This window comes from Ochotona princeps, chromosome 1 (genome assembly GCF_030435755.1).
Source record: "Ochotona princeps isolate mOchPri1 chromosome 1, mOchPri1.hap1, whole genome shotgun sequence".
NCBI lineage: Eukaryota > Metazoa > Chordata > Mammalia > Lagomorpha > Ochotonidae > Ochotona > Ochotona princeps.
This window is the reverse complement of record NC_080832.1, coordinates 163,787,827-163,815,205: the sequence shown is the minus strand read 5'-3', so window position 1 is coordinate 163,815,205 and position 27,379 is coordinate 163,787,827. Positions and strand designations below refer to the sequence as shown.

The following is a 27,379-nucleotide window of genomic DNA, read 5'->3' as shown; positions in this document are numbered from 1 at the left end:
TCACAGCTTTCCACTTGGTGGTTCTCCAATAGGCCCTATATCTGGGCTGTTTTTCAAGTTGTATTTTTTCAGCTTGGCCAGGATGTTTCTCCTGCATGTATCTGAGTAATGTAGTAACGTGAAGTCGAACCTTGTGCCTGATTATCGTTCTCTGAGCAGGTTCGGGCATATCCACCATCTTCTGAACCAGGTAGGTGGCATCCTGGTCCTTCATCATGTGCAAGGCACCGTGAGGACCAGCCTTCTGGCAGCAAGCCTCATCAACCAGCAAAGCTCTCTCAGCTCGAGAGGCGTGAGTAACACACTGTGCAACTACATCGCTGGCAAAGTTGTGTTGACTCAAGGCTAAGACCTTCCCCCTGACTTCAGAAACAATTTTGCTCTTGTCGGCCATGTTCCAGTACATGCTGAATAACATCATTGCCATACTGGTCCTGTGCCAGCTGCTCTGTGTGGTGGTACAGCTCTCCTAAGATAGGTGCAGTGCAGTGCTCAAGGGTGCGCTGAGTCACTCGGCAGCCGGAAGGATGAGTGGACAGCACAAATGCCTGTCTTTTGAAAGCATCAGGGATAAATTACAAGGACTGTGGCTGAACACACTCGATGCATTTTTGTACAACTTGGTTTCCATGATCTTTCACACACTTGAGGACATGAGTATCCAGCTCTCTTACCATTTAACTCTTCTGGTCAGAAGAAATAGATTCTAAGGCTTTCTGAACAACCTAGCAGCCATGCATCTGCAGGGCAAGGGGTAGAACATGACCAAGAATGTGAGTAGCCAGGGCTAATTTTTGATACAAACTCCCAAACTCAAAAAATTTCTATATAATGTAGTTGCCCAAAACATCCTTCATTAATTGATATGCTGCCTGTAGAATTTAATTAAATAGCATTTATCACTCAGCTGGAGTAGTTCTCTTTAGCTTTTGCTGTATAAACCTAGAACCATGCTGGTCTTGCAAAAAATTTAACTCTAAGTCCAATCAAGCCTCTAGGTTGAACGTTAGGGAAGTGGTTATTTCAGGAATCTTCCAGCAATCAACTGCGACCCGAAGGCACAATGCTAGACCTGTTACAATAGAGCCGAGAAGGAGGAATCAGCTGGAGCTGAAGAGACCAGAAGGGCTTGAAGCACTTGGGTATTTTGCTTCTGCCCCAGGTGCTGCAGAAAACTATTGACCACTCTCATTTCTCAGTCCTCCGAAATGGGAACTGGAGGAGCATCCATGTGATGAGAGATCTTGCCCTCAAACTCTGAAATTTTTCTTGGTCTAGTTGGTTGCTGAAGCTCTCAATTGTATGTGTGTTTTAAATTACATTTGCTGCAGTTTTTAGCTCGATATTTGACAAAGGATTAACAATGAGCATGTGCCAGGAACTAAAAAAACTCTGCAAGGTCACAGAACAACCAGTCAAGTTAGGAAATGGACAAAGGACCTAGGCAGACAGTTCTCAGAAGATGAAACAGAAAAGGCACAAATACCTGAAAAAAAAACAAAAAAAAACAAAGGGCTAACCATCAGGGAAACTTAAATCAAAACCACAGTGAGATATTGCCTTGTCCCTGTTAGAACGGCATTATCAAAAAGAAAATAACACAGGCTGACGTGCTAGCTTAGCTGTCTAATCCTCTGCTTGCAAGTGCCAGCATCTCATATTGGCACCGATTCATGTCCTGGCTTCATGTCCACTCCCCATCCAGTTCTCTGCAATGGCCTAGGAGAGCAGCAGAGACAGCCCAAAGCCTTGGGCCCCTGCACCCATGTGGAGGACCTGGAAGAAGCTCCTGGCTTCTGATCCAGCCACTGGGGGCATTTACGGAGTGAATCAGTGGATAGAAGATCTTTCTCTCTGTCTCTCCTTCTCTTTATCTGCCTTTCCAATAAAAATCCATGCTTTTTTTTTTCAATAAAAAGAAATTATCAAAGGCTGGAGAGGATGCGGAGAAGGAGAAACACGAAATATTGGTGAGAAACCAAATTATCACAATCACAGTGCAAAATAGTAGGGAGACCTCTCTAAAAAACTGGAAATTGAATGTTCATGTGTCCTAGCAGCCCCACTCCTGGGTACATGCTCTAAGGACGTGAGGATACAGTGCCAAGAAGGGACCTGCCCTACCACCTGCAGCACCTGTTCACAATAGCCAAGGTGAGGAATCAATGGGAGGAACCAGGTGATGTTCCCATTGCTGGGTCTCCAGCACCCATGGGGGACATGTGCACTGAGCTCTTGGCCCGGCTGCAGTCCAACCCAGTTGCCACCAGTGTGGGCATCTGGGTAATGAGCCAGGGAAACGGGAGCTGCATCTTTCTATCCCTGCCTCTGGGAGTAATTATGACATAAACAAACGCTTTCTAAAAGAGTGTGACCAGTGGAACTAATTATGAGATGAAAAAGCAGACTCGGATATATCAGAATGTGTCTCAAAAATTTGTGGGAAAATGGAATTAAATATAAGTTTATGTTGGTGCAACACCTGTGGAGACAATTGGATTGCAGGGTGGGAATGGAAGGCGATTGTGTTTCCTTTCAGGTGCGTGTGTGTCTAATATTTGGAAGATAGAGTTACAGAGAGAGGGTTGAGAGACAGGTCTGCTTCCCACTGCTGCAGTCACCAAGTGGCTGCAAATGCCAGGCCCATCTGAAGCCAGGAGACAGCAAGTCCTTCTGGGTCTGCCGAATGGTACAGGGACCCAAGAACTTGGGTCATCCTCCGTTGTCTTCCCAGGCACATTAGCCGGGAGCTGGATTGGAAGTGGGGTCACTGGCACTTGAACTGTCCTGTATGGGAGGCCTCCATGGCAGGCTGTGGCTTAACGCACTCGCCACAGTGAAGGGACATTCCAGGGAGTCTTCTCCCTGCGGTGCATGCCCGTGTGTGCACAGGGGTGGCGGAATGAGCAATAAAGGGTACAGGGACCCTCATTTGGAGCCTTCTTTGAAAGCCTTTGCTTACCTTTAAATAAAATTGCTCAGAAGCCCCTCCCCCAAAGGTCATATCCTTGGGGTATTATTTTCTGAGATCGAACAACCCAGAAAAACAATCAAAAGAATATCAAATGTTACTGTTTCAGAGAAAGGTGGAAAAGAATTAGGACGTACTGAAGGATTTCAAAAAGTTCACAGAACTGGGGCCAAGGTTACAGCGGATCCAGTTAAGCTGCCACCTGCAATGCTAATATCCCCTACTGGAGCTCCAGTTTGAATCCTGGCTACCCTGCTTCCAAACCAGCTCCCTGCTAATGTGCCTGGGAAGGCAGCAGCAGATGGCCCGACCACTTGGGTACCCTGACCTGGTTGGAATTCTGAGCTCCTGATTTTAGACTGGCCAAGCCATTTGGCTTGAAAAGCAACTCTGCCTTCCTTCTTAAAAAGGTCCACGAAAAATAGGATTAAATGATGACATTTTGCGGGTAAAAATTTGAAATGTATAGTCATGCTGTGATGTTCTTGAAGAATCCCATGTACGCGTGTATTTCAGTGGTTTCACACCTGGGAGTGGCTTGCTGGGAAAGTCTACACTGCACACAGGCTAGGAATGCAGTTAAACATCCTACAGGCCCCTCCAGCTCCCTGCTTGTGGCCTGGGAAAGCAACGAAGGACGGCCCAAAGCCTTGGCAGCCTGCCCCTGTGCGGGAGACTTGGAAGCAGTTCCTTGCTCCTGGCTTTGGATCGGCTCAGCTGTGGCCGTTGTGGCCACTTGGGGAGTAAACCATCGGACGGAAGATCTTCCTCTCTCTCTCCTCTCTGTATATCTGACTTCACAATAAAAATAAATCCTTAAAAAAACAAACAAAAAAATCATATTGAAAAGCAGAGTTACAGAGAAACTTGCACTGCCTGGTTCACTTTCCAAATGGCTGCAATGGCCAGGGCTTGTCCAGGAGGCTCCTCAGGGTCTCCCATGATGTCGCAGGGGCCAAGCCTGAAGACTGTCTTCCGTACAGGGAGTTGGATGGGGAATGGTGTAGCTGGGGCTTGAGCCCGGCCCCACAGGAGTCGCTGACCCTTGAACTCATTTTAAAGCCTGGGTTTTCCCACTCGTTTGTAAAGTACCCTGAGGACTCATTCCTGGAGTGTGTGGACACAGAGGTCCTGTGCGGCCCTCGCTCCTTTTCAATTTCTGCTCTCACTGCCCAGTGTAAGCCCCTGTACCGGGATCTGGTACATGTATGATCCCCGAGGACAGATCTCCAAGGCGCCTTCGAATCTTGGGAGGGTGGGAAGAGGCGGGCTCTCAGGAGCCTCCTGCTGGAAAACTTCCGGCTCCCCTCCCTGCTGGTGCCGCTGGCTGGGCGGGTGCTGCAGAGGCGCAGCGGCGGGCAGGGGTTGCGGGGACCCACGCGTACCTGCGCTCACCTGGAGCCTCGGCCTCCTGCCGCCCTTCCTGCCCCGCCCTGGGCGAGGGCTGCTCCGGGGCGGGCGGCTCCCTGGCTGGCTTCCCCGGCTCCGCCCGCAGGCCTGCCCCGCCGGTATTTGAGGCTCTAGGGCGGTTCTGAGGCCTCCTCGCCGCTGCGCGGTCCTGCTCTGCCGGCCGTTGTCGCGGGGACTCTGCGGGTAAGGTGCCTGTGTGTGGGGCCGCCATGGGAGCGCGCGCGAGGGTCGGTTGTCCGCTCCAACTCCCGGACAGCGCCGCGGGATGGACCGGGAGGCCCAGCAGGGCTGCACCGACGTTGGGCCAAGTGCGTGGGCCTGGGACGCGGGGGTCTATCTGGGCGCGCCGGGAAGCGGGGCGTGACCACCGCGCACAGCCGTGACCCCGGGCAGGCCCGTGCGTGGGGCGGGGGCTGGGCGAGCGCGTCCCGGCTCGGGTTCCCTCCTGGAGCCCTGTGGCGGCCGCGGGTGAGTTTGTGTTTGTTTGGCCTGCGGGCCGGGGCCCCGTGACGCCGAGAACCGCCCGGATCTGGGGCGTGCAGGGCCAGCCCTGGCGCGCCAGGGAAACGGCGGCCAGCCCAGCAGCGCGGGATGGGGGCGGCGTCGAGTCTTCAGGGCTGCTGCGCCTGGCTCTTGGGCCACAGGTGATCCCCGCCGGCCCCTCAGCGACCCCCGCCCACCCCACTGCCGCAGGTGGCCCCCTGCCCACCCAGCGATGGTGGGTAACGCCCGCCTTTCAGCCCCAAAGCTCTGGCCGCTCCTGGCTGCAGGCGACCGCTCCCACCCCGCGACCCAGAGGGATGGGCGTGGGCTCGTGAGGTCGGGCGTTGGGGACCCCGGGGAGCTGCAGGTAGAGAGAGGCGAAGGGGGTCGGTGTTACCTCCCCTCAGTATACAGGTGAATCCCTCAGGTCTGCGCAGATAAGCCGTGAGAGTCATTGCAGATCTCTCCTTAGCAGCTCTGAGGTTTTGTGTATGTGCAAACATAAGTGCATATGCACATATGTATATATGTGAGTGTGTGTCTGTCTTAACTCACCGCAGGCGAAGTGAGCCAAGAGTTGGTATTTTCCAGGCTGAAAGGACCTGGAAGAAATGTCCACCCTATCTGGGTTTTGGGTGTAACTTGAAGTTTCTATTGAAGTTTCTTCCTCCTTTCCATACCCCCCACACCTACCCCCCCGCCTCGCCCCCCCACCCCCACCCCTGTCCCTTAATGCTGAACTTTGGAAAGCGCAAGCGTGGGAGATGAATCTTCGTATGTTGTCTGGGACGTCCAGGCTGGAGGGCAGCTGGGTCAGGTTTGGCCTACGCTGTTTAGGACTCCGAGCCCTGTGTAAGTTCAGGCCCTGCAGGAGCAGGTGCGATGCTGTTGCCGGGAATCCCACCCTGTGGTTAAGGTGTGACGGCTAATGGCAGTGTGTAGGGGCCAGTGTTTCCTTGTCACCCCTGAGTCACTGCACCCCGTGACTCGCGCCACCGCACAGGACAGATGCATGGTGGTCGACCATTGGCCACGCAAACTCAATTTTTAAAAATTGTGTAAGGCCAATTATAGCCCAAGATGTTCTATTATAACTCAACGATGTTACAGTTAACTTGGACTGGTAACTGTATAGTGAAAGTTAGGACTGCAGAATCAGGATTCCTCTCTGTATGTGTGTGATCTCATGATCCCATGGTCCCCATGCCATCGATTTCACAGCTTGCTGGACCTGGGAGGCTTCAGAAAAAGGAAATTCATGCGTAGTTCCTCCTCTTACATATGTGCCGAACAGTTACCCACACGGACACTCGCGCGTGTAGCCCCAGACACCCCCTCAGGTAGCCTCCACGAGATGACCAGGGTGAGGACACAGCAGGGACACACGTGGCCATGAAGCCAATCTCTGTGTGATCAGCTTGTCTGGGAGGTGAAGGCATCTGTAACTGAAGAAGTGGAGAGGCACTATTAAGTAGTGACCCCTTGAAAAGCATGACGACTTCATCAGTGGTGAACATGACCTCCACACTGTTCCTGGTGATGCTGTCGGGGCAGAAGGTCCTAGGGGAAATGTGCTTCAGAATCTCACGAAATCGTTCATTAATAAAACGTTTGTATCACAGTCCTTGATAAATATTGTTTTTTATTTTTAAAAGAAACTGTTGATTTTTTTTAATTGGAAAGGCAGATTTACGGAGAGGAAAGACAGAAAGATCTTCCATCTGCTGAGTCACTCCCTAAAAGGCCACAATGGCCAGAACCGAGCCGATCCAAAGCCAGAAGCTTCTTCTAGGTCTCCTACATGGGTGCAGGGCCCCAAGGCTTTGGGCCATCTTGTACTGCTTTCCCAGGCCACAGGCAGGGAGCTGGATGGGAAATGAAGCGGCCAGGACTCAAACCTGTACCCATGTGGATGCCGGCGTTTTCAGGTAGAGGATCAGCCACTGAGCCATCACACCAACCCCAGAAATGCTGTTTTTAAAGCACTAAATAATTCAGGAATATACCTTGAGTTTTCCCCTGGGTATATATTTATAAATATGTGAATTTATATATGTAAAGGCACTTGGCTGTGTTATTTACAGCAGCTGCAGAAGCAGGTACACGGCTAGGCACTGAGGTCGCGTCCGAGACGCTCACTGAGTGAATGGCTCTGGCTTCATTCTCAGTGAGCAGTACACTTTAATGTTTTTAATCCTGTTTGGGATTCGTACCTCTTTGATCTTTTCATAAGTGATTGTTAGGATTTATATTTTATTGTAAAGAGAAAGTGAAAATTGCATTATGATTCTATTTAGTGACCAGTTACTTTCAAAAGCAAGTTGCAATAAACTTTGCTCCATGCAGGGGCATGTATTCTGCAATTTAAAGAGGGACAAGATAACTGAAGAAATACAGCTTTTAGTATTCAAATGTTGTTCTAATCACCAAATGGTTTACACAGTTGTCCCTGTTTGTGTTTAATGACTTTCTCTCCTACATAAGGCACTGGTCCAGGAGCCTTTTAAATCACAAGGACAAGCGGAAGATGAAGGACGCCAGATTTTTCGGGTAGGGAGAGGAAAATGTTTAGAGAAGGGTGTTTAGTATGCACAGAGGAAAAACATCCTGGTAGGAGCTGGCAGGGCTGAAATGAGGGGGTGGTGGAGCAGTGGGAGCCCCCCCCCATGACCATCCACCTGCTTCCAGTGCCCTCCCGTGCTGACCCCTGACCCCTGGTGCACTGCAAGGAAGTACCCGACTGACGTGTCCTGCACACACCTGAATTTGCACTAGTGTTTTTCTTCTTTTTAAATATTTATTTATTTGTATTTGCAAAGTCAGATATACAGAGAGGAGGAGAGACAGGAAGAATTTCCGTCTGATGATTCACTCCCCAACTGACCGCATTGGCTGGTGCTGCGCCGATCCAATGCCAGGAGCCAGGAGCTTCTTCCAGGTCTCCCACGTGGGTGCAGGGTGCCAAGGTCTTGGGCCATCCTTGACTGCTTTCCCAGGCCACAAGTGGGAAGCTGGATGGGAAGTGGGGCAGCTGGGATTAGAACCATTGCCCATGTGGGATCCCGGCGTGTGCAAGGCGAGGACTTTAGCCGCTAGGCCACCGCACCGGGCCCCACACCAGTGTTTTGTATTTTGTTTCTTCTCTTCCTCTTCTTCTTTTTCTTCCTCTTCCTCCTCTTCTTCCCCTTCTAGAAAGGCAGATCTACAGAGAGGAGAGAGAGAACCTTCATTTGCAGGTTCATTTCCAGAGGCCACAATCAGAGCTGAATCAATCTGAAGCCAGGAGCCACGAGCTTCTTTCACTTGTCTCCCACGCAGCTGCAGAATCCCAAGGCTTTGGGCTATCCTCTGCTGCTTTCCCAGGCCACAGGCAGGGAGCTGGAGGGGAAGTGGAGCAGCCAGGACACAAACTGGCGCCCATATGAGATCCCGGCATTTGAAGGGGGAGTATTAGCCAATCAAGCCACTACCCTGGACCCTTGTATTTTCTTAAATGTGGGCTGACACCCAGGGGTCGTCAGGTAGTTCTGGGAAACCTAGGTATGGAAGACAGAGATGAACAGATAGAAAAGCAAACACCAACCACTGTGACGAAGACAATGCAGGGTGCAGAAGTCGACCCAGTGGAAGTGACACTGACATCCTGTAGGGTGCACAAGCCAACACTGTGAAGGAGGCATGTGGGAGACACAAGACTCCTTGCAGACTGAAACTACGCTCACTGAGAAGATGCCCCAGATCAGTAGAACATTTGGAAGGGAAAGTCACAACCATTTTCCGGAAACTAGAACAGAATGTCACCGTGGTGGAAGATGCAAGCAGAGGAAGTAAATCGGAGGCCAGACTTCTAACAAGTGGAACTCTGTAGTCTGGGTCTCTGGAGGGGCGAGCGGAGAGAAGGGCATGTTCTGTTTGTGGCCTGCAAGGAAGAAGGTTGGAAAAGTCCCGGATGCGCCTGACTACTCGGAAGCACAGGAAAAGGACAAAGGGTCACTTTGATGGACAAGGGGATTGTCTGACGCTGCTGGACTGAGAGGGCAGCCGATGCCTGGCAGAATGAAGAAACTGGGGCCCCAGAGAAGATGCCCCTGGAACGTTTCTGAAATCAGGGGTTGGGGATGGTATTTCAGAGGCTTCAGAAGAGTAGGGTGCATGGCATATCTGCCGTAGAAAGGGGACAATTTGTTCCATCACAAGACGGGACACTGGAAGACGAGGTAGCAGGCTTCAACATTTAGGTCAGTGGCAAAGGGGTATCTTAGAAGAGGCAGCTGTGCCACGCACCTCAGAGCAGTGGGTCCACAGTGGCACTGTGGTGGCGGATCATGTGGCTGCTGGCACTGGCAAAGTAGCACCTGTGTGTGGAGACAGATGCGTGGTGTAGCTGTAGCCCAGAGGAGCGCCTCTGGGTCAAGGCCTGCTTTAGGAGAGCTGGTTCATCAGACCTTGAAACTGCTACCTGATGTATATAGCATGATACATGGGCAGCTTCTACCCTAGTTTTACCCCTGATGTGCCCAATGATGATGGCAGTATTTTCAGATAGTACCGAAACTCATCTGCTATTGAGTTTTTTTAAACTCTCCTTCATTAAAAGAAATCATAAGGCTGATGTCTTTGTTCTAAAAAAACAGCTTCATTGAGCCTATCCATCCCAATTGTTGCCATAAAGCAAGTATTTGAGACCGTTATCTGGAGAAAAAGTGGGCGGTTTGTGGAGAATCCCCCTCGCCATGTTAAGACGGCTCGGGCACTAGAAGAAAGCAAGCATCAGTGTGCTGAACTATTCGTAAAAAGTCCGAGTTCATTGATCGGTTCAGGTAAGGCAAGCGAGATGAGCTTTCACAAGGCCCCAGCAGGGTCGGTGTCGGCCTAGCGGTAAGGATACCCACTTCCCATGCTCGAGGTCTGCACTTGCATGCTATCTCCATTCCATATCCTGCTCCCCAAAACACACACACGTGGGTAAGAGCACATGATGGCTCCAGTACTTGGGTCCCTGTTCCAGACTCCTGGCATCGCCTGGCATAGCGTGGTATAGTGTGGCCAGCGCTGGCATTTGGGAAGGAAACGATAGAAGGGAGATCTCCTTGTTTCTCCCTTTCAAAGTAATAAATAAAAGGGCACAAAGGAATCCAACAACGCTTGCATTGCATCTAGGATTACTGTGTAAATGTGGTTCTTTCTGGTCGCTTTGTCGACAAGCCTCAGAGTTCCACAAACCCAATTTAGACTCCTAAAATTAAGGCTCAGTGTTAACCTACTTGATAGAATTCAGAACTCTGCAAGTCAGATGGAGAAAAACTCTTATATTTCATTTTAACATGCTAGGCTACAAGGAACTGAAACTTGGTGTTGGGCCAAGGCTTTATAACATCCCAGTTGAAGCTTAGAAATTGCCCATCCTGTCAAAGGCGCTTATCTGCAGCTGGGGTGGGACAGTGACTGTGAATCAGGTAGCACCACCCTCTTATTTCTATGAAGAGGGACGGTTTAGATTAACCTCAGGAAATCATTAGAGTGAGCAGTCCTATTACTGTAGCAAAGGCATTTAGGGATACACCAAATATAAATTAAGTATGCAATATTAGTTCCTTTGGTTAGATTAAATACAGTGTAGAAATGTTTTAAAATCACTTTACTGTTTTCTGTGTCTTTAAGCGTGTTTGGAAATTTTAGGAGAGATGGAGTTATTAGCTGAGCACTTACAGTTACAGAGCCAGGGGATTCCTGCAGAAGCAAGAGGGGAGCAGCATAGAACCCCAAATTAGCTCAGTGGTCGGCAGTTCAATGCCGAGAAGGCTGAAGCAGCATACACGTAGCATTTAGACCAGATTGGGTGCTTTCGGGGTGTTATGGCCGTAGACTACACGCAGTATTTAGACCAGATGGGTGCTTTCAGGGTGTTATGGCCGTAGACTACACGCAGTATTTAGACCAGATTGGGTGCTTTCAGGGCGTTATGGCCGTAGACTACACGCAGTATTTAGACGCAGAAGTGAAACACCAGAGGAGAAAGGCGTTGCAAGTGATTGTTTTGGACAGTGTGTTATAGAAAAATGTGAAAATCTTGAAAAAAAAGCACAAATTAAAATTACCTAGGGACATTAATAGGTAGTTAGTATGTCGTATGTTTTTGCATTCTGACTATTAATTAGACTTACATCTGTCTTTCTTTCCAAATTACATAAGTGAGATTAAATTGCACTATCATTTTATATTTCTCTCTTGCTATGAAATTCTGTACATTTCTCTCATATCACTGTGGTTTTTAAAAATGAATGCTTCTGGGAATACTCTTTCATGAATGACAGAATGTGACTTATTCTTGTTGTTGGCATTTGAATATTTTCTGTGGCCATAGTTTTTTTGCATAGTGTTTTGTTTAGTAACTGAGAATTTTATCTTCAGTTAAGTTCTTACAGGCCGAGGGTTTTTTATATATCTATATATATATATATAAATATATAGATATATATCTATATATAAATATATAGATATATATTCACATGTAGTGGATGTCTCCATGGCATCTTTCTTTCTTCATTTCTCATTTATTCCTTATTCATTTATTTAAGGGAGAGAGAGAGATACTCAACTCATCTGCTGGTTCACTTCCCATGCTGGGAATAAAGTCCAGGTGGCTGGGACCCAGGCGCACTGCCTGCCGCAGCAGCAGGAACGCGGGGCCGGGGCAGGGCTGGGACTGCACCCAGGCGCACTGCCTGCCACAGCAGCAGGAACGCGGGGCCGGGGCAGGGCTGGGACTGCACCCAGGCGCACTGCCTGCCACAGCAGCAGGAACGCGGGGCCGGGGCAGGGCTGGGACTGCACCCAGGCAATTCCCATGGGGAATGTGGGCATTGTAACCACCGGGCTAATGCCTGTTCCTACATTCTTGTATCTTACTTGTATTTCGTATATAATTCCCAGGTCTACTCAGGAAGCAGTAACATTCCAGTTCACAGTATGATTGGCCTATACACGAAGGGATGTTGGTCCTTTAGCCAGTGCTGGAAATGAGTGGGTTTTGTATTTGTGAAGTTCATGTTTCATTTACTTCCTCTCACTCGTCTTAAAGGAAGGTCTGTGTGTCACAGCCACTAAGCGATAGGCAGACAGATCTGGTCTCTGGCCCTGACTTTGCCACTTCTCAGGTGCGTGACCTGTAGAGACAAAACAGCCTGGATAGTTAAGGCTTAGTTGCTTTGCTTGTAAAGTGCAGGTGTTGGGGGCCATGCTGTTAAAGCTGCTGCCTGTGACAGCACCCCGTAAGTCCCAGCTGCTCTACTTCCAGTCCCCGTTAATGTGCCTGGGAAGCAGTGGAAGATGGCTGAAGTGCTTGGGCACCTGCACCCACATAGGAGACCTGGGTGAAGCTCCTAGCTTTGGACCAGTCCAGCTCTGGCTGTTGTGGCCATTTGAGGAGTGAACCAGTACATGGAAGATCTCTCTGCTCTCCGTATTTCTCTCAAAACCTTTCAAACACACACACACACACACATTTTAAATGTAGGTGTTGACAGCGCCTACCCCGCAGGTTTGTAAAATCTTTCAAAAAAAAGTGCTAATGTAATGTGTAGTGCATTATATGTCCAGAAAATTGATATTTGTTATTTTCTCTGAAGTTCAAGCTTTTTTATATAATGCTTTTTCTCTCCTTTGGTTATGTTTCCTTTTGTAAGTGTGCTGGTGTCCTTTGTGCAGTTTTAACTTTATCTGGGCCTTGTTTTATTGTCATCCCTGAGCAGTTTTTCAGGGCATTCCACTGATTCATCCTGGCAGTCGCATGGTTTGCTAACCAGGTTCATGTTGTCTTCTTTCTGATACTTTCCCTTCTTAGGTTTCCCGAGTTGCATTTTCCTTGGCCAGAGCCGTGACCGCAGGCCACCGGCACCGGCCGGCAGCTGTCCTCTATGACTGCTGCCCCAGTGGGTGGTTCTTGCCTTCCGGAGGAGAAGCCTCATTCTCTTTCTGATTCAAGGACCTTTCCCAGGAGTGGGCTACTCGGTGTGCTAATTGACTCCCACTCATAGATTATCCTGTGTCCCTTGGCTACACCCCCATGTTGTCACTGAATTCTTTGTGATATAGTTATTTTTTAACTTTTTTTGTACAGGACATAGATATCATTCTATTTTCTGTGGCTATCAGCAGCCACTCCCTACAGGAAGGTGGAACGTTATTCCCGAACTCATTGTGGGCTTTGACCACTGAGCTACAATTTTTGCTCTTTGTTCTGCACTTGATGTTAATGATTACTGGAAGTGAGAGATACAAGGGAAGGGTTACCAGGTGTGGTCCCTTCCTCATGCTGGGAGGGGATTCAGCCCAGAAATCAGGTCTTGCAGCATGAATTCCTTCTGACATGATGATGAAGTTATTATACCCTGGTTTCTGCCCCAGAGGGTGTACTATGAGCTGGCCAGATGTGCTCACCTGACAGCTGTGTCTAGGCGGGGAGAGGAGGACAGCTCGGTCTTCTCCGAGGTTATTACCAGAAACGAAGCACCTAAAACTAGCAACTTTAGGGCCTTCCTGGAGACAAAGAGCTCCATTAATGGCCTTGGTTGGCATGACAGTTCCTTTGGAATTGAGGATTGTTCAGCATTTGAGGGGGAGATGAGTGCTGGTGGTTCCCGGTCCTGGACCTTGGCTGGAAGGACTTCATGCTGGGTCAGCTGCACTGGCAACAGCCTTGTCCTTTCTCTGTTTGCTGAGGAGCCTGGCAGCTTCTCTGTGCGAAGTGAACCATCACAGGGACTATGTCATGTACATCCCCAAAGACCCAGCATAGCCAGGAGTCGGCAGACATTTGAGTCGCACATGGGCAGTACGGCGCATCTCGCTTTGGGATGCCACTTCTCTTCTCAATTCTGCATTCCAGTTTCATGGTTTTACCCAGTGATTCCCGAAAGCCGATGAACAGGTAGCTGACTAAGAGGCTAAAGGACCACGGTAGGTATGATTTAGCTTTGGTTCATGTCATGGCTACCTTTGTACTGATATTTCCACGACTCTGCAAAATTCTCGAGTTGCTTTTCACTCATCAAAGGATCCAGAAGAACTTTAGTAACATGTCTGTTCAATTATACGTTGATTAACCATGAGTCATCTCAGATGTGCATGGAAAGTCTTGGCAAGCTGGGAGCACCCTGAGTGCCGCCTGATCTTTATAATGAACAAAAAGCAGTTAAGCAAAATATTTAGTAAGACTGACACAGGTATGTTAATTTATATTGTGAGTTTCCTGTAGCGGTGGCTGTAACAAGTGATTGCACACTCAGTGGTATAGGACAACACATGTTGATGGTCTGAGCCTGTGGGAGGCCAGATGTCTACAGTCTCACTGATGCTCTGACGCCCTAATAGGGCATCAGCAGGGCCCGGCTGCTTCTAAAAGAGAATCTTTCTGGGCCTTTTTCCAGTTGGGAATAGCTGCATTCTTCGAGGCTCCGTTGTCTTTAGTTACTATAACGAAACACCTGAGGCTGGGGTGCCTTATAAAGAAGAGGAGCTCGTGGGGAGTGGGTTCAGGAGCTCTCCTGTGCTGACGGTCACAGAACATCACCTGGCGAGACGCAGCACACGTGCATGTGCGTCTGCTGATGTCTCCCGCTGTTACAGTGAAGCTTCCCACCTGAGGACGCCCATCCTAACCACTCCCCAAGAGCCCCACGTGTAGCACTGTAGTTGGGATAATTTCCGTCCTCTTCACAGTCAGCACAGTCATCTAGCTTCATTCTTCACCCTGCCTTCCTTGGGCTGTGTGGATCTCTGCTCCCAGAGGAAATGTGCAAATCCCTGGTCAAAATGGAGTCAGAGTGGGCCATAAAGAAGGGGCTGTTGTGCCCACACCCCTTGCAAACAGAGCTATCAGAGCCTGTCCTATCAGAGGACTGTTCCCTGTTGTGTTTCAGATAAGACAAGGCACCGGGGTCAGGATAGATGGCCAAGTGCAGCTGTCTCCACCACCGAACACCTGCCCGCTCTTGCCGTGAGCCCCTCTGATCCACGGACTTTGCTCAGAGCTGTTTGCATGGACTCCCCTCTTTGCCCAGTCTCCTGGGGTGTGCCTGTCGTTCCGGAGTTTAACATTTGGCTATTCCTGAATAGCATATTTTGTCCAGGGCACACCTCCCTGTGATGTTCCTTTTGCCTGCTTGATCCCCTCATGTGACAAGAAAATCTGTCATTGAGTTTAGAGGTCTGTGGAATGATCCAGAACAATCTCCTGTTTGAACAGTGTGGATCTCAGTTGCCAAGTCCCCTTTGGCATTCCGGGACACATGGATGGGTTTTGGGGATTAGCACTTGGGCTTCTCTGGGACCCTCAGGCAGACGGGCACGGCCACCCCTGTGGGGACCTGGTACTTGATGGCTCTCTTGGCAGGCCCTTCGGTTGGGTGTCCACTGTAGGAGGTTCCCATTCTTGCCGCCCTCTCCTATTGCCCTGCGGGTTCCCACCCACTGCTCGGGGAGTCACTGGGAAGGTCTTAGGTGGCAGTATTTTTCACAGGGGACACAGGAATTTGGCAAATGTTGATGTGGCACGTTGGAACAGGCAGAGCTGTTTCCACAGCCATGGGCACTGCCAGCTTCTTCTGCCGTATGTTCAGGGTTCCTGTGTGACTGGGATTTTCTTAGAAGCAAAACCAAACAGACAGAAATCACCCAAAAGCAAAACAAAACAAAACAAAGCAGAAACCTTATTTATTTGAAAGGCAGAGTGACAGAGAGAGCTTCCATCTAGGAGTTTACCAAATGTCTGTGACAGCCAGGGTTAGGCCAGGCTGGGTCTCCCATGTAAGTGGGAATACAGATATTCTAAGGCACTCCCAATCGCTTGCTGAGTAGTGGATGGGAAATCCAAGGATGTGGACCATTAGCAGCTGCCTCTCTGGCACAACGAGATGCTGGACTGGAACTGTGGAGTTGCGGGGACTCGGACCAGCACTCTCAGATGGGGTGCAGGTGCCCAGGTAGTAGCTTGATGAGGCCCTTCTTTCTTCCCTCCTCCTCTTGCCTCCCATCTCCTTTTCTCTCCCCTCATTCCTTCAGGCTCTGCTTGAGGAGTGCTTGAGAAGCCAGCTCCTTGGGCCCCAGTTAGCCTGTCTGCTCCTTAGCTGAACTCCGTCACTTTGCCTGTGTGGGCTTTTCATTTCCCGTTGTAAAGTGGGGAGCTGATAACAGGTGTCTGCAGACCTGTTGCCCTGTCACTGTTTGTGAGTCTGGTTCCGCACAAGACAGCTCATCTCCACCCTGGAGCCCCCGCTGGCTTCCTGGAACCTTCTCGACAGGGGCTATGGACACCTGACCTCTGTGCCTGGGTCACCCAGGCTGCTAGGAGACGAGGTGGGGTCATGGGGGACTCGCAGCCAGGTGGCCTCAGTGCCCAGGACGCGGGAAGGCCAGGGTGGTGGTTCCTCAGAGCATGGCCTCCCATTTGGGCTTTCCCACAGACCCCAGTTTCCTAGGAGAACTGAGGGGCAGAGGGTGCTCTTTGTAAGGCTGTTCCACACCTACTGTGTGGTATGAATTTTCTTCTTTTTTTAATCACTTATTTGAAAGGAAGAATTCGAGAGACAGATTTTCCATTGGATGGTTCACTTTGCAAATGGCTGCAACAGTCAGATCTGGGTGAGGCCAAAGCTAAGAGTCAGGAGCTACACACAGGTCTCCCATGTGGGTGCCAGGGGCCCAAGCACTTGGGCCGTCCTCCACTGCTTTCCCAGGGGCATTAGCAGGGAGCTGGACAGGAAGTAGAACAACTGGGAGCGAACAGCCTCCCATGTGGGGCACTGGCATCGCAGGCAGTGGCCCAATTAGAGCTAGCCACAATGCCAACCCCTTGAATTATCGGGCTTCTGGTTACCCCCATATGGGATCTTTTCTTCCACTTTATAAAAACATTGTGAAATGGGGCTTGTTGTCAGCTTCTGTCTGCAGTGTTGGCATCCCATATAGGCGCTGGTTTGAATCCTGGCTGCTCCACTTGCAAGCCAGCTCCCTGCTTATGGCCAGGGAAAGCAGTGCAGGGCGGCTCAAGCCTTGGGCCCCTGCACCCATGTGGGAGACCCAGAAGAAGCTCCTGGCTTTGGACCAGCTCGGCTTCACCATTGTGGCCACTTGGGGAGTGAACCAGCGGATGGAAGATCTTTCTCTCTGTCTGTCTCTCTCTCTCTCTCTCTCTGTGACACTACCTTTCAAATAAAAATCTTTAAAAAAATTATGGGAGAAATGAGAGAATCAGTCATTTTGAATGAGCTTAGAATGATAAAAATCAATGTCCAGAATACACTAGAACATACCAGAGAATTCAGATATGAGGCAAGAACCAGGAAGGTCCTCTCCTCCCACGCTCTCTCCGTGTGTATCCAGGCAAGTGTGCATGCAAGTCCCCACAGGACAGGATCATCTCCAAAGATAACTCTTCTGCTTTTTCTTTTTCCACTTACAACTGGAAGCACACGAAATGATTGTGTGTGCTCCATCTGCTTGCAGCCCCAGCATCAAGGTGAGTATTGTGAGGGTGGAGACAGAGTCGTCTCTACCTGCTGCTGATTGGTGGGGATGTTGTTTCAGGCTTGCCATCATGGAGGCGCTCTCGGAAGCAAACAGTACCTTCGCCCTAACCCTCTTGAAAACACTGGGTGAAGACAGCGGCAAGAATGTGTTTTTCTCGCCCATGAGCATCTCCGCAACCTTGGCCATGGTCCTGATGGGGGCAAAGGGAAACACGGCAGCTCAGATGGTCCAGGTACCGAACGTCATGGAGTGCAACAGGAAATGCCATTGGGTGTCAGTCACATCCTCCATATTTTCAAATCCTAAGGGGATTGCTCTTGACGGCAACTGTGGGTTGACATCACAGGGCCATAGGGCAGGGGTGGAGAGCTGACCAGGAAGGACATACTACTTACTCCTGTCCCCTGGGGACAGAGATAGTGTGTCTGACTCAGAGGAGTGGGTAATTTCATCACCACGTGATCTGAGTTTGTAAGAGTTGTGCGTCTCAGGTTGATGAGTCCTCTGATATTCTGGGGATTGTCACCTCTGTTAGACTGGGACTCAAACACTAAAAGGTATGGCTTATAAAGGCTACCCCTGTCCCCCACTGTCGGCCTTCTGGATCCTAATGGTCCCCAGCCCTCCTTGCCTCCCCAAACCCTGAAGTCACGTTTCTTCCTGGGGTCAGACTTGGGCTGGGAGTCTTAGAACAGGACTGTCATGAACTAGAGGGGTGGTCTGCCTCAGACCTGACATGTAACAATGAGACCATCAGAGACAACTATAGTGCATGGTCCCTTGGGAAGTGGGGGGGTCTGTGCACGTGCTGTGGAACAAGCACCACTGGCTGGGGGTCTTAGGCCCCTGGCACGTCTGTCTCACAGTGCTGCCTGAAGTCCATGGTGACGGTGTTGGCAGGGTTGGTTGCTCCAGAGACCTCTTTCCTGCTCCCGGAACTGGCCTCTTCTGCCTGTCTGGGTCCTTGCTCTTTTCCTTATAAGGGCCCCAGTTGGAGTAAATTAGATCTAACTCTAACTTAATGATCTCTTACCCTAGCCCTAAGGAGTAGGACTCCTAACGTGGGGAGTTGGAGGGGCACAGGTTGGCCCTCAGCAGGCGGTGGCGCAGACACACTGAGTCACTGGGTGAAAAGCCAGAGCCCCATGTCTTAGTTTCAAAAGCTCTTTTTTTTTTTTTTTAATCTTGGCAGATCTCTACCACCTGTTGCTGTAAGACAAATCCTCCCAAAGCTTAGTGCCTGTAAATAATGGTGGATTTTTTTTTTTTTATCCTGAATCTGTGGCTCTGCCAGGCAGTTCTGCTCAACATGTTGCCAGCTGGGCTAACTGCCCATTTCAGCAGGCAGCTGGGAAGGGAATCCGAGGAAGCTTCTCTCAAGTGTGGCACCTTCGTTCTCTTCCAAGCAGGTCTCTCCTTGGACTGGGACCATCTTGGGGACCCTGTGGCCGGGTCACTTGGCTTCCCTCCACCATGGTGGCTGAGGCACAAGAGAGCAGGTTTGGCAGCTGTTTTAAAAAGTCCAGATGTGGAATAGCATCGTGTCTGCTGAGTTCTGCCGGCCAGAGCCAGCCCAGACCCAAGCGCAGGGCAGCCTGCAGCCCCCGCGTCACACATTTGTGGTCTGCCTGGCAGTTTTGTTTGCAGCCCAGCCGCCAGTCGTGAGCCCGACAAGCCTGGACCGAGGAAGGTCATGTTTCCCAGGGCTGACAGGGCCCAGGCAGGGAGCTTGGCAGACACCAGGCTACTGTAGTTGATGGGCCTTCACCTGTACCAGTTGAACAGAATGTCCATCTGCATGCTTGTGAGGCTGAGTTTCCATCTTCTGAAATTGTGTGTTTTCATTGTGTCTTGGATTGCAGGCACTTTCTTTAACTAAAACGCAGGGTGGCGGAGCTGGTGATGTCCACCAGGGTTTCCAGTCACTTCTCAGTGAGGTGAACAGGCCCGATACGCAGTACCTGCTTCGAACGGCCAACCGACTCTTTGGGGAGCAGACTTGGGAATTCCTTGCAGTAAGTTGTCCTTGCTGGTTTGCACTGAGTGAGGTGATGGCGGGGTAGTGTGGACGCAGACAGTCCAGCTGGGTCTCTGCTCACGAGCTGTTGGGTTGCTTTGCATGACATAAACAACAAATTTCTTAGGTCACTTGTGAGCACGTTTTGGCTGTGCAAATAAAGCAGCCAACGCAGGTGTCCAATGGTCAGTTTTCTTCAAGATTTATTTTTATGGCGACCAGTGTAATCCTTTTGCTGGCTAATCCTCCACCTGCAGTGCCAGCATCCCGTATGGGTGCCAGTTTGTGTCTCAGCTGCTCTACTTCTGATCCAGCTCCCTGCCTATGGCCTGTGAGAGCAGTAGAGTATAGCTCAAGCCCTTGGGCCTCTGCAGTCATGTAGGTCACCTGGAAGAAGCTCCTGGCTCTTAGCTTCAGATCAGCTCAGCTCCAGACAGTGTGGCCAGGCTTGGTCAAGAGGCCACACCCCGCGGTTCCTGCATCCTGGGCCCAGTTACCTTCCAGATCCCCAGCCATTCCCTTCAAGGGAACAGCAACTCCTGAGGGTTCTGGGTTGTGACCAGTTTATGCTGAGGACCATGATACTCAGTGAAGTAAGCCAGTCCCCAGGAGAACACATACCATATGTTTGTGATCTAAAGCAACCTTCATGCAAAATGCAAAACAGATACACAGGTGAACACGTACGTGCATGTACTCTCATAGATGAAGTGTGCGGTGGAGTCTAGCATATCAGGAAGTAAGGGTACGTTGCAGTAGGTATCTCTACTCCTCAATAAATGGAGGACTCCCAGTGAGATAGTTAAATATACCTTGACAATATGATTTTCTACTCTTCCCCATACCTGCAATGCCATGGTGCAGGCATTAATTCTTTTTTTTGTTTTTTTTTAAAAGATTTATTTATTTCCATTACAAACTCAGATATACAGAGAGGAGGAGAGACAGAGAGGAAGATCTTCCGTCCGATGATTCACTCCCCAAGTGACCACAATGGCCGGTGCTGCACCGATCCGGAGCCAGGAGCCAGGAACTCCTCCAGATCTCCCACATGGGTGCAGGGTCCCTAGGCTTTGGGCCGTCCTCAACTGTTTTCCCAGGCCATCCCAGAGCAGGATGGGATCCCATATGGTCTGCTGGGATTAGAACTGGCGCCCATATGGGATCCTGGTGCGTTCAAGACAAGGACTCTAGCTGCTAGGTCACTGTGCCAGGCCCCCAGGCATTAATTCTTAAATAACAGAATGTTAACCTTGCAATTGTTACTAGCAGACTATGGTACTATGATAATATGGGGCGAGAGGGAAGAGAGGAAAAGAAGGGGGAGGGGGAATCCCTTTACCTACGAAACTGTATCATGGAAAACAATAATTAAAAAGAAAACTTAAAAAGATGAAGTGTAGCCGAAAACCAAGAAGCTGGGGTTTAGGTTAATTCTCCCTGCTTCTGTAGAAATTACATGGATAAATCCTAGAGTGTTTATTGACTTTGTGCCTTGGGATCATAAAGGAGGGAATCGGCGTTGGCGATTTTTGTAGCCAGGTGACTAAGCCGGTTGTCTGTGTCCCAGGCATTCAAAGATTCCTGCCGCAAGTTCTACCAAGCAGAGCTGGAAGAGCTGGACTTCCTGGCCGCCTCGGAGGAGTGCAGGAAACACATCAACAGCTGGGTAGCCAAGACGACAGAAGGTGGGCGGACTGCTCCTCCTTCGCAGCCGGCAGAGGGGCTCGGCTGGACCGGGAGGGGTGGTGCTCCTGCAAACCCGCTAAGGAAGTGCAGTCCCCGGGCCACGCTCTTTAGCTTTCCGCTCTCATCAGTCTGCACTCTGCACTTTTCTTCTGGAGCGATCCACACGTTGTCTTTGCACAAGCAGCATAAAGATTCCCATGGCGGAGCTCCGGCTGTCGCATGTTGGGGTGTGGCTCGGCCCCCGGAGTTTTTGTTTTGTTTTGAAAGATTTATTTCCTTATTTGAAAGGCAGAGTTACAGGGAGAGACAGAAACAGAGAGGCCTGGAGCTGCTATGAAGCCAGGAGCCAGGAGCGTCACCCGGGTCTCCCACAGGGTGCTGGAGTTGGAGCCATCCCCCAGGCCCTTTAGCTGAATCGGAGGCCGAGCAGCAGGGCTTGGGCCAGTGCCTGTTTGGGTGCCAGACCACAGGCGATGTCTTTACCTGCAGTACCACAGCGCTGGCTCCTTGCACTCACTTTTATGCATTTTCATAAGATACCTGGTCAAACTCATCTTCCTCTGACTCTTACTAAAGGTTTCCTAAGGAAAAAAATTTTTTTTCTCTTTTTAAGAAGTTCCTCTTATTTGATAAGATTCCTCTTCTTTGAAGTGCAGGGTTAGATGGTGAGATAGGGATTTTCCATGCTTTGGTTCACTTCCCAAGTAGACAAAACAGCTAGAACAGGGCCGGGCTGAAGCCAGGAACCAGGAGCTCTTCTGGGTCTCCCATGCAGGTGCAGGGTCCCAAGGCTTTGGGCCGTCCTCAACTGCTTTCCCAGGCCACAAGCAGGGAGCTGGATGGGAAGCGGGGCAGCCGGGATTAGAACTGGTGCCCATATGGGATCCTGGCGCGTCCAAGGTGGGGACTTTAGCCGCTAGGCCACCGTGCCTGGCCCAAATGTTTCTTCTGTTATCACAACTGTTGTGTTTACAAAGACAGATATGCTGTTGCATCTAGGGGACAGCAAACTCCTTTATCCATGGACTTGACTGTTCAAAGAGACCGCACCTTGTAAATGTCATGCCTGCAGACAGATCAGTAAACTTTTCAGCTGACTGATTGTTTAATTCTCCCTTTCAGATAAGATCACAGAGTTGCTGTCACCAAATTCAGTGAACTCATCCAGTAAGCTGGTTCTGGTGAACGCCATCTACTTCAAAGGAAACTGGGAAAAACAGTTTGACAAAGAGAGTACCCAGGAGAGACCCTTTAAAGTCAGCAAGGTGAATACTGCGGGGTAACAGGAACAGCTCAGCCGAGGTCCTGTGCTGCCCTTCGGGTTCTGAAATATGCAAGAACCTCAAGTAACCTGACCGAGTAACCTGAGTGCTAGACTGCCCCGGGAGCCCAGCTCCCAGGGGGCCTTCCTGTCACCCGTATTCCCTTTGGTGTATCATCCAACGTGGCTGCCTTCTCGGCTGCAGGTGCCTAGGCTGTCGCGTGCTGTGGCAGCAGGTTCTGTCTGTGGGGCTGATCTCATGGTGTCACTCCCACGATTAACTGACATCCTTCCTGGCTTTTTGGAACATTCCGGATACAGTTCCGGAACCGTGGTATACTGTGTGCAAAGCTCTTTGTGGGGGATCCTGCCCATTGCTGTCTGTTTCCACCAGCAGCTGTCCAGCACTCTCTCCCCCCAGATGCCCTCGGATAGTCCTCTTTGGGGTCTGGTATCCGGCACCCTTTACCCAAGTCCTGCCTGGTCTCCAGGAGGCTGTGTCGTGGAACGAATGGGTTGCCCACCTCCCCTGGACCTGCCACATGGATGCAGACTGCCAGGGGGCTGTCATGGGAATGGCTGGCATGTGACTGGCACTTGGCAAACGCGGAGCCAGCAGGTGGTCTTCAGCCAGGAGAGGCAGGACAATAGGAATATATACTGTTGTCCAAACACAAGTGCACAAAGGAGAGGTTGAGCTCAGCCACCCCCAGCTTTGCGTGTGTTCCTTGCTGATGGCCCTCGGCTTTTGATTGTCCAATCCAATTGATGCTTTTTAAACACGTTACAATTTATTTTCATCCATACTTATTCGACAGACACATTCTGGTTCATTCACATGTTCAGACATGTTCATTGGTTTGCTGCCTACAAAAGCTGGAGGCAGCTAGGGCTGGTCTAAGCCAAATCCAGGAGCCCAGCATTCAGTCCATCTGCAAGGAGCTGCAGATGGTCAATCATGCTTCCAGATGAGTCTTAAACACGGCTGGCAGCGACAGAAGTACTGACGGCATCCCCTCCTGCCTCCCTGGGGCACATTAGCAGGAAGCTGGAATCAAAGGCAGAGCTGGGACTCAAACCTAGGCGCACTGATGCGGGATGCTCTCAGCTCAAATGGCATCCAAGCCATTTTGGCTTCTGTTGAAACTCGTTTGTCTTACTTCTTTCTCTCTTTTTTCTTTTCTTTTCTCTCCTCTCCTTTCCTCTCCTCTTCCTTTCCTTTCCTTTCCTTTCCTTTCCTTTCCCTTCCCTTCTTTTCTTTTCTTTTCTTTTTTCTTTTCTTTTCTTTTCTTTTCTTTTCTTTTCTTTTCTTTTCTTTTCTTTTCTTTTCTTTTCTTTTCTTTTCTTTTCTTTTCTTTTCTTTTCTTTTCTTTTTTCTTTCGGCAGAGAGAGATCTTCTCTCTGCTAGTTCACCCTTCGAAGGCCTAAAGTAACTGGGACTGGTTTAAGCCTGAAGGTCAGTTTAGGTCTCGCACATGGATGGCGGGACCCAAGTGCTTGAGCCGTCACTGCTACCTCCCAGGGCACATATTAACAGGAAGCTGCATTCCACAGCAGAGACGGGACTCAAACCCAGACACTCTGGTGTGGGATAGTGGCATCTTGAGTAGTTTATTCTCTTTGTCCATATACAAAAGCAGATCAACTAATGAAAATGTGTTATTAATCACTGACCCCAAGTTAAATCTTCCAGGCCGACTTGAATGTGAACCTTCCATTTTCTCAAAAAATATACTTTCTTCTAAATTTTATTTTAAAACCAGCTATCCTCTTTTCCCCGGGGGGCGGGGGGGGGAGAGGAATTCTCCTTAAAATTAATCCAGGATGTGTACTGGGACTTTACATGACTGTAACAGAAAACCCAGGTCACTTCTGTCGCCAGCAGGTCTGGGGTGGATGAGGCAGGCCCAGTGTGGCAGAGGAGCCAGGCTGTTGAGACACCAGTTCTATCCTGCTTTGCCGTCTTGTCTCTGTGGTTGAGAAAGCCAGAGATGGGGCTGCCACTGTTAACTGTGCCAGCCCAGGGTTGGGGAAGGATGTGTACAGACATGGATTTTCTTCATTTCTCAATGAAATGGACTTTGCCTACATAGTTATATATGCAATGAAGCATCCAGTTACTAAGACCAGATTCTTTTCTATGAGAAGAGAGGGGGAACTGGACAGGTGCAGGGCCAAACTGCCCAAGGCAGAATAGTAGGTGACAGCTGTTGCTGGAGTCCAGGCCAGCCTGCTTGTCTATGTTTTTAAGTAAAGTGGAACTGGAATGCAGCCATGCTAATTTGCTTATGCGTTGCATCCTACAGTGGTAGAGCTGAGTGACAGTCACCGTGCGGCCCACAGAGCTCTTTGCTGGTTGTAGAGAAAATATGGTGCTAGCTGGTCCAGCAAGGACAAGGAGGTCATTGCTGCCGAGGGCTAATTCAGGGGAGTTGCAAAGCAAAGACAGAGCCACAGTCGAAGCATATTGGGTTATTCCACTTCACGCTGAGTGCTGTGCTCTAGCAGGGAACTTGAGAATGCACAGTGCTTTGCTTGTGTCTGTCTCAAGACACTGTAGAAACTCCAGAAAGCTGGGACTCGGGAGGAGTCGGGGTGGAGAGTGGAACACAAGAGGATTGGGGGAGGGGAGTGGCCACTGTCTTGGGCCATCCGCACTCTGGCTAGGGATACACCTGTATCAAATGCAGGCTGTGTGTGTGTGTGGTAATGTGTGAATTTTGCCTAGATTGCCTAGATCATTCTAGATTGCTGTTGGTTTGTTCACACCTTAGTGTAGTAGATGTTGTTCTGTTAGATTTATCCGGTGTACCTGCTGGGTCTGGTTTGAATTTCACATCTGTCTACTTCCTTTACAGAATGAAGAGAAACCTGTGCAGATGATGTTTAGAAAGTCGACTTTTAAAATTACCTACGTAGGCGAGATATTCACCAGAATTCTGATGCTCCCTTATGTGGGCAAGGAGCTGCAGATGCTCATCATGCTTCCAGATGAGCACATGGACCTCAAAGAGGTAACGGGAAGGCCAGCGGAGGGAGCCAAGCTGGCGTCCTGGGGCGGAGCCAAGCTGGCGTCCTGGGGCGGAGCCAAGCTGGCGTCCTGGGGCGGCAGAGTTACAGAGAGCGAAACAGAGAGAGGCAAAGAGGGCTTCCACCTGCTTGCTCACTCTCCAAATAGTTAGAAAAGCCAGGAGCCAGGGTGTCCATCTGGGTCTACCACACAGGTGCCAGGGGCCCACCTCTGCTTTCCCAAGCACCGTATAGCAGGATCAGAAGCAGAACAGCCAAGACCCGAACCAGTGCCCAGACGGGATGCTGGTGTTGCAAGTGGAAACTTTACCCGCAATGCCACAAGGCTGGCTCCCAATCTTCTACTTATTGATTTGAAAGGCAGGGTTATAAAAGAGAAGGAGAGCTGTGGGTCTGGCCTCACGGCAACACCACTGCCCACCATGTCTCCGCTGTAGAGCATCAGGCCCACTGTCGCACTGGGCCCTGTGCCCCACATCTGCCCCAGGACTTAGAATCGCCAACTCTCTTCCAGGTGGAAAAAGAACTCACCTATGAGAGATTTGTGGAATGGACCAAGTCAGACAGGATGGACGAAGAGGAGGTGGACGTGTACCTGCCTCGGTTTAAACTGGAGGAGGATTACGACATGGAAGACGTTCTGCGCCGCCTGGGTATGACGGACGCCTTCGAGGAGGGCAGCGCAGACTTCTCTGGAATGTCCTCCAAAGGAAGCCTGCACCTGTCCAAGGTCTTGCACAAGTCCTTCGTGGAGGTCAACGAGGAGGGCACGGAGGCTGCGGCTGCCACCGCCGGCATCATGATGCTGAGGTGTGCGAGAATCCCCAACCAGTTCCGCGCCGACCACCCCTTCCTCTTCTTTATCCAGCACAGCAAGACCAACGCGATTCTCTTCTGCGGCCGCTTCTCCTCTCCGTGAAGGGAGGGTCGTTGCTGCACACAGCTTTCTGCTTCCCCTCGCTGCTCCCCAACCCATTTTTCCCAACACTCCACAATGTGCCTGTGCCCCAAGTGACCTTATCTTTATGCTGGTGATGGTCTAAAAATAAAGGCCTTTCGTGCAGTCCCAGGTTCTGAATTTTACTGTGTCTGTGTCTTCTCACATGAGATGTTTTTTGGGCACCCAGAACCGACCCTCTCTGCTGCCCGCTGGTCAGAGTTGGCTCCTGGGCTCAGCCACACTCAGGACCAGATGCCACCCACATCCTGCAGCATTGGAAGACCCAGTGGCTGCACCGTGGGCAGGCAGCTGTGCGTGCCTTCCTGTAGGCACAGGACGAACTGTGGTGTTCGGCTTGCTTGTCTGCTCACTAGTAATGACATCTTATTGTGTCTTTAGTGACGGAGTGCAAGGGAGAGCTACAAGGGGAGACAGCTCTCTGGAAAAGCTTCAGCAGGGAAAAGCTGTGTTCTAGAACTCTGCACTTGATCTTAGCCAAAAGGCCAAGAAGCAATGTGTTTTTACAACTCTGATGTGCTTGTTGGTAGCTTGCTGGGAGGCAGGTAGAGCAGGCAATGGGTGAGAAACGAGTCCCCCCTCCCATGTGTGTTTCTGCCTTTATGGTAATCAGTAAGGTACACTTGTGTTCCGAGGTACCCTACCCACACTCCCTGAAGATGTCACATGGCCGCCAGGGGCCAGAGATGATAAGACGGCTTCCCTTTGTAGCCATGTAGATCACTGCGCCTTCATGAGAAAGACACTGGTTGTCTTTCCCCTTCCTAATAGCAAAAAGTGACTAAGGTTTCTGCACGTGTGCTCCTGGCTACAAATGCAGCTAACCTGCTCAACAATATGAGAACTGTTGCTGCGTGCTAGAGAGATCATGACAGGTGCCAGTATAGGATGTACAAAGGAGTCTGAGCCATGCTTGGCGATGGTAGCACCTGCTTCTCTAGGAACCACCAGCAGGTTCCGGAGTCCCACCTTCCTAGTTGCTGCCTGCAGATACTAGGCAACCATTCAGCTGGTAACAAATCAGCAGGTGAA

General features: G+C 50.2%; 1 protein-coding gene and 1 pseudogene across 5 annotated transcripts; one reads left to right on the top strand and one right to left on the bottom strand.

Annotated features, from left to right (window-relative positions):
* On the bottom strand, positions 1-4,592 carry LOC101525708 (pumilio homolog 2-like; annotated as a pseudogene).
* SERPINB6 (serpin family B member 6) lies at positions 4,329-26,458 on the top strand. 5 transcript variants are annotated; one of them, XM_004596490.3, is made up of 7 exons: positions 4,329-4,564; positions 17,450-17,624; positions 19,255-19,407; positions 20,980-21,097; positions 22,221-22,363; positions 25,218-25,373; positions 25,904-26,458. In XM_004596490.3, exons 2-7 carry the CDS (start codon positions 17,460-17,462, stop codon positions 26,306-26,308), a joined length of 1,140 nt encoding a protein of 379 aa, XP_004596547.2. In that variant the 5' UTR covers positions 4,329-4,564; positions 17,450-17,459; the 3' UTR covers positions 26,309-26,458. The 5 variants fall into 5 exon arrangements, with proteins under 5 accessions (XP_004596547.2, XP_012785632.2, XP_012785633.2 ...); XM_012930178.2 differs by lacking the exon at positions 4,329-4,564 and adding an exon at positions 4,569-4,689; XM_012930179.2 differs by lacking the exon at positions 4,329-4,564 and adding an exon at positions 4,739-4,849.
* Positions 26,459-27,379: the final 921 nt, after the last annotated feature.

Coding starts and splice junctions, on each gene's coding strand:
- SERPINB6 (XM_058668346.1), top strand. CDS start 4,973: ATGGGGGCGGCGTCGAGTCTTCAGGGCTGCTGCGCCTGGCTCTTGGGC. Junction 19,408..20,979: donor AGACTTGGGAATTCCTTGCA/GTAAGTTGTCCT, acceptor TCTGTGTCCCAG/GCATTCAAAGATTCCTGCCG. Junction 21,098..22,220: donor GGTAGCCAAGACGACAGAAG/GTGGGCGGACTG, acceptor TCTCCCTTTCAG/ATAAGATCACAGAGTTGCTG.